The sequence below is a fragment of the Tachysurus vachellii genome, chromosome 5, assembly GCF_030014155.1.
Source record: "Tachysurus vachellii isolate PV-2020 chromosome 5, HZAU_Pvac_v1, whole genome shotgun sequence".
Lineage (NCBI taxonomy): Eukaryota > Metazoa > Chordata > Actinopteri > Siluriformes > Bagridae > Tachysurus > Tachysurus vachellii.
This window is the reverse complement of record NC_083464.1, coordinates 32,571,601-32,579,867: the sequence shown is the minus strand read 5'-3', so window position 1 is coordinate 32,579,867 and position 8,267 is coordinate 32,571,601. Positions and strand designations below refer to the sequence as shown.

The 8,267-nt window shown below is 39.9% G+C and overlaps 2 protein-coding genes across 3 annotated transcripts in view; one reads left to right on the top strand and one right to left on the bottom strand.

Annotated features, from left to right (window-relative positions):
• fen1 (flap structure-specific endonuclease 1) overlaps positions 1-4,099 on the bottom strand; it is a 10,028-nt gene extending 5,929 nt beyond the window's left edge. Inside the window, exons 1-8 of the mRNA XM_060871279.1 lie at positions 4,029-4,099; positions 3,362-3,534; positions 2,508-2,610; positions 1,983-2,085; positions 890-953; positions 680-789; positions 413-549; positions 1-181 (exon numbers count right to left, since the gene is read on the bottom strand). The exon at positions 1-181 is cut by the window's left edge and continues 4 nt beyond it. Of these exons, the coding sequence (XP_060727262.1) occupies positions 1-181; positions 413-549; positions 680-789; positions 890-953; positions 1,983-2,085; positions 2,508-2,610; positions 3,362-3,443 (780 nt within the window). The 5' untranslated portion in view covers positions 3,444-3,534; positions 4,029-4,099. The remainder of the gene's footprint in view (positions 182-412; positions 550-679; positions 790-889; positions 954-1,982; positions 2,086-2,507; positions 2,611-3,361; positions 3,535-4,028) is intronic.
• A 526-nt stretch (positions 4,100-4,625) lies between these two features.
• The window catches only part of tm9sf1 (transmembrane 9 superfamily member 1), a 7,837-nt gene continuing 4,195 nt past the window's right edge, over positions 4,626-8,267 (top strand). Inside the window, exons 1-4 of one of the 2 annotated variants that reach the window (XM_060871276.1) lie at positions 4,626-4,860; positions 7,481-7,674; positions 7,753-7,884; positions 8,064-8,186. In XM_060871276.1, coding sequence (XP_060727259.1) covers positions 7,486-7,674; positions 7,753-7,884; positions 8,064-8,186 — 444 coding nt within the window. In that variant the 5' untranslated portion in view covers positions 4,626-4,860; positions 7,481-7,485. Of the gene's footprint in view, positions 4,861-6,101; positions 6,243-7,480; positions 7,675-7,752; positions 7,885-8,063; positions 8,187-8,267 lie in introns of those variants that run through there. The other variant, XM_060871277.1, reaches the window with a different exon arrangement.

Sequence of the window (8,267 nt, the reverse complement as noted above, 5' to 3'; positions counted from 1 at the left end):
AAGGATTTCTTCAATAGAACCGTGTTGCCTGATGAGGTCGATGGCTCTCTTGGGTCCGATCCCTTTGATTGTGCCGCAGTAGTCACAGCCCAGTAGGATACATAAATCGATGAACTGTTGATGTGACAAGTTCATCTCCTGCAGAATGCGGCTGAAATGAAACTCCTGGATGGGAAGCTTCCTAAAAGAGGGGAAAATAAATAGGGTCTCACATGGTGGGTTTACTGCAGCTGAACATTTGTTTTGAACAGAAGACGTGATAAAGTCCTGAGCAGTGATTTAGGTGTAAAACTGGACTTCAGTTAAACTGTTGTGTATTTTGTGCTTTACACTGTTGAACCTGTACATGGTGATAACACGGAGATTTACACAGTACATGTGATGCTACACCTGTTACAGCTTGGAAACATACTTAGCCTCACTAGCGGTCAGGTGTCTCAGCAGGACACTTGTGCCAAAAGTCAATCCATCCATATCTTCGGTTGCCGTGGCGAACACTTTCCCTGCCTTCACCAGAGCCGCACACGTGGCTTCGGCCTCACATGGAGCCTGGACAAGAATGTCATCGGTTTCATTGTGTAGTGAAACTTTAACTCTATAATGCACCGAAATGAAAAGTAATAATTGTTTATCTGAGTAATATCTGAACTCAGGTGGTGAAGAATGAATGAAACTTTACCTCTATATAAGGCACCCCCATTAACGTGAGGAGTTTTTTACATTCATCGTTGTGCTGCTTGGTGACTTTTACAAGACGTTTGCTGAACTTGTCGATGTTCTCCTGTTCACCTACAGACCACAATGAAGAAAGGTCACGGCCAGTAAACAAAGCTGTGTACAGAATAGTGCAGAAGCAGAGGATTTTATCATGACAGCATTTCTCTCATACCCATTTCCTGTGCTTGTGCTAGCAGCTTTTCAGCTTCAGCTCTTCTCTCGCCTCTCTTCTCTAACTGGCAAAAAAAAAATCAAAGTTCAGTGGGGAAAAAAAGCAGAGCCTCAAAAAGTTACTGTAAAAAATAAAGGTTTTAAATTAGCTATGAATATATGTGTGGATGGATGTTTGGATGGATGGATGAGTGGATGGAGTGCAGTATACTGTGCTTCTCTGAAACATGGATCTAGCAGTAATCACCACAGTAAGAGCAGACAGACAGAGACACTAATCACAGTGGACATGAATTCTCTTGGCTGTTCGATCACATTCAACTGCAAACAGATCTGACCTGATTTACAGGATCTTGGTATCATCATGTAAACTAAAATGGCCTTCCCATGATGGGAGTTTGTAAATATATGAGAAATATCAGAAGAAAGAAAATCACTGGTTCATCTGTATTTAGATGTAAAAGATGTATTCTGTAATTCACTGAATGGTTTAACAGGGTTTATTGTTATATATAGACTTATATAAATAATGATCTTGAGCACATTAATGTTTCAGTCAAAATCAGAACTATGGTTAAGGTCGTAAGGTATTTATTCAATTAACCCTAAAGTAAGAGATTAACAATATTACACTTATTACTCTTACATATCTGTCACAACCAGGAAGGAGGGAGACAGACCCGTACACAGGACAGCTTCAAATGACAGTGGTTTAATAAATAATAAAGACAACACAGTAAAGACGATAACTAAAACAATACAAATGACGACACTTAACATTGACTACATTTAATTAATGATTCTGCGCTGCCATCTGCAACACGACTCACTTAAATACAGAGGACAATGATAACAATTAGGAACAGGCGAGGAGACAGGGAGGAGTGAACGAAGGCGGGTCAGACACGTGACAACAACAACAACAACAACAACAACAGCACATGGCCAAAAGCACATTTACTGCACTTTATTAGTATTTATTAACATTAGTTTTGTGTAATGAGGAATCTCGCTCTAAAACATTGTAAATTTGGTCCAGTTCATGTAACTACATTTAGTTTACTGACTAAGACAACGTTCTGTTTGTTTGTTACCTCTCCAGACTTGAGCTGAGGAGGTTTCCCATCAAACACGTACACAGGCTTGATGCCACTGTCCAGCATTCGGATGGTCCTGTAGAACATCCCCATGAGGTGGCTGCCAGGCAGGAGGAGTGATGTAATAACAAGACAGATTTTGTTTTAAAGCTAAAATGAATTTCATGCTAAACAACTGCACTATTTGACCATTGTGTTCCCTTCATCTGCTTCCTCTCAAGGTTTCTTCCTCATATTGTCCACTACATATTTCTGTACATCAGCTTTGTGACAATGTCTGTTGTTAAAAACGCTGTACAAATAAATCTGAACTGAATAGTGTAATATGTATGTAAAGGGTTGTATAGTGATCACCAGGGACACGCAGCATGTTTAACCGCTTTCTATTTGTCATTACCAGTTTACTACGGGCCTGATTAATTTAAATGATCTTTGTGTAATGTTCTGCATATTTTTGAGTGATATCTTTAAGGCAGGCTGCTGCATGTGTCACTATGTGGTATAGTGTCACTGGTTTAATACCTTGTTGTCTCCCCATCTTCGTTCTGTAAAACGTTGCCGTCTTGTCTGACAGCGATGAGAAACTGGTAAATGCACATGGAGGCATCGATGGCGATCTTGCGGCCTGAAGGTTTATCATCGCAGAGCAGAGACGAGCGTAAAATACAGAGCGTTACGGTTCACATAAATCCACACAGTGCAATAGAAAAGTGCAGTATGTTTATTAAAGGAGATGTTTATTCATGGTGATCGATATTTTCTTGATATCGTTTCTACGGAAACACTAATGCTTTTAAAGAGTGGCAATAATGAATAACTAGAAGGAGTGACTGGAGTGATGAAGGTGATACATGACGATTTAAGAAGTAATATGTAGTAATAGTAATATGTAATAGAAGTAAATGTAAAGACGACAATAGTTTCTGTGTCTGGGAAGAATCCTTAGTTTCTAAACTGTGTGCACTCCTTAGTTTTATTCTACACCCCTCTGTCTGTCTATATACATCTCTATATATACTTATATATTATGTATTCTCACTATGTGCTCTCCTGTAGATGATCGTCTGTTGTTGATAATAAAAAAGGTTAAAAATAGTAATTATAATAATAATAATAATAATAACAATTATAATAATAATAATAACAATAATAATAATAATAATTATAATAATAATAATTATTATTATAATAATAATAATAATAATAATAATTATAATAATAATAATTATTATAATAATAATAATAATAATAATAATAATAATAATAATAATGATAATAATATAAGACAAACCTTCCAGCATGAAGAACAGAATATGTGATGATTATTGGACACATAACCACAAACTATATTAAATATGAAAGTAGGAAAAACTTACCAAAGTAATTTTTAATATCCTGCTCCTTGATGGCCGCTGGCGCCTGATCAGCTATTAACTTAGCAAGGCCGTGAATTCCCATGTCAATCAACCGGATGACTCGGAATCAAACAGGAAAGATGACTCTGAATCAAACAGGAAAGATGACTCGGAATCAAACAGGAAAGATGACTCTGAATCAAACAGTTTATTCAGAGCAGCAGTTATTAAGGTCTAAGGTGTATATCTTAACAAATAAGCACCATGAGCTTTTAAATAAAAATAAAGATAGATATAAAGAACTGATATAAAATTATAGAAATATAATTGTGGCAAATGAAAACTGTAGCTAAGGTTATAGCATCATGTCTTGTAAAGTAATGCTAAAGTAATGCTAACGTTTAAGCTGGTGTTAAAATACTGGTCTCATAAAGTGTGTTTAGAATGTTACTGTATAAATATAAACGGGATAAAGACATAAGGGTTTATGACAAACTGAGTTTATGAGCTGTAAATGATCAGTAAAGACTCTATAATCTAAACACAGCACTGTGTGTAATAAAGCTGGCTGTTATTGTGTGGATATAAATATATAAATATATAAATATGATGCAGCTGTTATAAGGACAAGTCTTCAGAAGGACGCTATTTAAAGACGTGATTAAGTGAATAAACACACGACACTCACCCACTATATAAACACGTCTGCACACGGACTCACACGCGGGTTAAACACGTCTTTTTCGCGCGCTGACAACGCTTACTTAATCAGACATTACCAGTCGATCATGCAGGCGACGTTGCTTAGAAACCGTGCATCGATTACTCAAGATCGATTTATTTTGCCTCTTGGTTTGTGACCGAGTGGGAACTGGGAAGTTTCGCCTGATTTGAACGGCTCTCCAGCTCGTAATTCCTACTTAGAATGTCCGAGGTTTTTAATCAAAGTGTTTATAATTTTTTACTTATCACATTATTAATTATTACACTTTAATAATAAATTAAGAAATAACCAAAATAACTCAGTTAGCATCAGTTAATTGTGAATATTACAATAAGTAGTGAGTTTATTGTGAATATTACAATAAATAGTGAGTTTATTGTGAATAGTAGTTTAATTTCTATTCATACGTTTCTATTGATTTCGTCTTCAGACGGAAGTGAACGCTCTAATGCCGGAAGTAGGAGGTTCCGTGTTGGAAACTTCCGCGTTCCCAGTTACCGTGAACACAGCATCTGATCTACAAACAATACCCCGGAAGTAATCGTGCTGAATTGTTATTGTAGATCAGCGGCTGTAACGCGCCTGCGTGAGTTAGTGAGCTGTGTTGAGGTTGTTCGGTAGTGAAACAGTGAGTTTATTACACTAACAGGGTCACTTCTGGACCTTTATGTGTGTGTAGAGAACATTAGTGTGTAATTTAGCGGTCATTAACATATGAGGAGTCTGTAACACGCCCATCCCGGAAATCTGCCTGTATGTTGGTGTTAAGGTGACGTGGATACTACAGGACGTGTTGGTAAAGTAAACCGACCTGTTTGTGTTTGTGTGTGTGTGTGTGTTTGTGTGTGTGTGTGTTTGTGTTTGTGTTTGTGTTTGTGTGTGTGTGTGTTTGTGTGTGTGTCCCTGTGTGTGTGTCCCAGTGTGTTTGTGTGTGTGTCCCTGTGTGTGTCCCTGTGTGTGTTTGTGTGTGTGTGTCCCTGTGTGTGTTTCCCTGTGTGTGTTTGTGTGTGTGTCCCTGTGTGTGTGTGTGTCCCTGTGTGTGTGTGTGTCCCTGTGTGTGTGTGTGTCCCTGTGTGTGTGTGTGTGTCCCTGTGTGTGTGTGTGTGTGTGTGTGTGTCCCTGTGTGTGTGTGTGTGTCCCTGTGTGTGTGTGTGTGTCCCTGTGTGTGTGTGTGTGTCCCTGTGTGTGTTTGTGTGTGTGTGTCCCTGTGTGTGTTTGTGTGTGTGTGTGTCCCTGTGTGTGTTTGTGTGTGTGTGTCCCTGTGTGTGTTTGTGTGTGTGTGTCCCTGTGTGTTTGTGTGTGTGTGTCCCTGTGTGTGTGTCCCTGTGTGTGTGTGTGTTTGTGTGTGTGTGTCCCTGTGTGTGTGTGTGTGTCCCTGTGTGTGTGTGTCCCTGTGTGTGTGTGTCCCTGTGTGTGTGTGTGTGTCCCTGTGTGTGTGTGTGTCCCTGTGTGTGTGTGTGTCCCTGTGTGTGTGTCCCTGTGTGTGTGTCCCAGTGTGTGTTTGTGTGTGTCCCTGTGTGTGTTTGTGTGTGTGTCCCTGTGTGTGTCCCTGTGTGTGTTTGTGTGTGTGTCCCTGTGTGTGTTTGTGTGTGTGTCCCTGTGTGTGTCCCTGTGTGTGTCCCTGTGTGTGTCCCTGTGTGTGTCCCTGTGTGTGTGTGTTTGTGTGTGTGTGTCCCTGTGTGTGTGTGTGTGTGTGTCCCTGTGTGTGTGTGTGTGTGTCCCTGTGTGTCCCTGTGTGTGTGTCCCTGTGTGTCCCAGTGTGTGTTTGTGTGTGTTTGTGTGTGTGTCCCTGTGTGTGTTTGTGTGTGTGTCCCTGTGTGTGTTTGTGTGTGTGTCCCTGTGTGTGTTTGTGTGTGTGTCCCTGTGTGTGTCCCTGTGTGTGTGTGTGTGTCCCTGTGTGTGTGTGTGTGTGTGTCCCTGTGTGTGTGTGTGTGTCCCTGTGTGTGTGTGTGTGTGTGTGTGTGTGTGTGTGTGTATGTGTGTGTGTGTGTCCCTGTGTGTATGTGTGTGTGTGTGTCCCTGTGTGTGTGTGTCCCTGTATGTGTGTCTGTGTTTGTACAGACTCACATCTATGTGTTCAGTTCATACTCAACATAAAGATATAAAGGGACGACTGCAGATTTGCCCTGAGCTCGAAACAGGACGGTTTCTGTTCTGTACTGCTGACTGCGGGAACAGGTTTTTATTCTGTTTTATACAACATAGCGACATATCTAAATATCTAAACATCTACATATGTAAATATCTAAACATCTACATATGTAAATATCTAAACATCTACATATGTAAATATCTAAACATCTACATATGTAAATATCTAAACATCTACATATGTAAATATCTAAACATCTACATATGTAAATATCTACATAGCCACAATGCTATCGCCATTTAACCAGAACAATGTGATTTGTGCTGAAATTCACATCATGTATGAATCCAGTTTGGGGGAATATCTCCTCCTTAGAGCTTGTTTACCTAAAGCTTGTTTACCTAAAGCTTGTTTACCTAAAGCTTGTTTACCTAAAGCTTGTTTACCTAAAGCTACATGGTATTAAGAGGTTGTAAACTTAGACAGTAGAAATGTTTCAGTATGTGATCTGGCCAAAATGCCGGTGTTCAAACTCTACCAAACTGGTTTGAAGTGTCTTCAGGGGAAAGTATCTACTGAGCGCTTAAAAGCCACTTGAAGTCGCCGGGTGACATCTGAAGCATCTCCATGATTTGAATATCGAATGCTGTTCGTTTAAAGGTTCCTTAAATGAACATGATGAATTTTATGCATCTCAAATCCTTAAACACGCTGCTTTTGTTTTAAATCCCAGATTTCTTGTATAATATACGACATGTGAACATAACAAACCTACATACGTAACGTACGTGCCAAAATTAATTCAGTGCACCGACCAGTGTAGTTGTTAGTGTTGAACTTAATCTATAATCTATTTGTGATGTTAATGTTAGGCTTCTGGGTTTTGCATATTAAGTGTCCATAAGAGCTGTGGCATTTACTCCAAAATGTACAAACTGCACTTATGTGCTGCACTTACACTTGAACACTACACACTACTGAACTATGGGCTCCACCCATAAAGCAGGTCTTGCTCTTCAGTAGTCACTCCTCACTGGCAGTAAACATGGTTTTTCGGACGTGTCTCTTCCCTCACGCGTCTCTTCCCTCACGCGTCTCTTCCCTCGCGCGTCTCTTCCCTCACGCGTCTCTTCCCTCACGCGTCTCTTCCCTCACGCGTCTCTTCTTGGTTTGTTGGGGATTTTGAAGTGGTGAGTGACTCACAGTTTAGAAGCTCTGGGGACTTTAGTGTTTAGATGAATACATTTTATTTATAAAACACTTTCATTTAGTAAAAAAAAAAGTTTTTCTTGAATGCAACATTAAAGGGTTTTTGCTCTCATAGGGACAATGACGGCGAATCTTTGCTGGTCCGTGGGCTTTCGGCTGCTTCTCCTGTGCCTGTTTCCACAAGTTGCCTGGACAGCTGCTTACAAGGAAGGCGATCCTGTCGTACTTTACGTGAATAAAGTGGGGCCTTATCATAACCCCCAGGAAACCTACCATTATTATACACTCCCTGTCTGCAGACCCAAAGAGGTGATTGTGACTTTTGATTTCAGCTGGAGTTGACATCACTGCATCGTTGTCTTTATAGTTGATGTATTTATTACACAGGTGCGTCATAAAGCCTTAAGTCTGGGAGAGGTTTTGGATGGTGACAGAATGGCAGAGTCTTTATACAACATTCACTTCAGAGAGAACATAGAAAAGCAGACACTATGTCAGCTCACACTGTCGGAGAAAGAGGTATAGTTTACTTTCATTCTAGAGATAATTCCTCTTCATTTCTATTACAGTATGACATTTGTGTTGATTTATGAGACTGCAATATAAAGCTCTGTTGTACAAATTAGACCTGCTAAATATTTCATCTTAAACAAAACTCCATAGTTCTGAATTTAAAGGCGACTGTATTGTATTTATAGGTGGATCAGTTGAGAGAAGCGATCGAAGAGCTGTATTACTTTGAGTTTGTCCTGGATGATATTCCAGTCTGGGGCTTTGTGGGATATATGGAGGAAAGTGGATTCCTGCCTCACACACACAAGGTCTGTGTGTGTCTGTGTGTGTCTGTGTGTGTCTGTGTGTGTCTGTGTGTGTGTGTGTGTGTGTGTGTGTGTGTGTGTGTG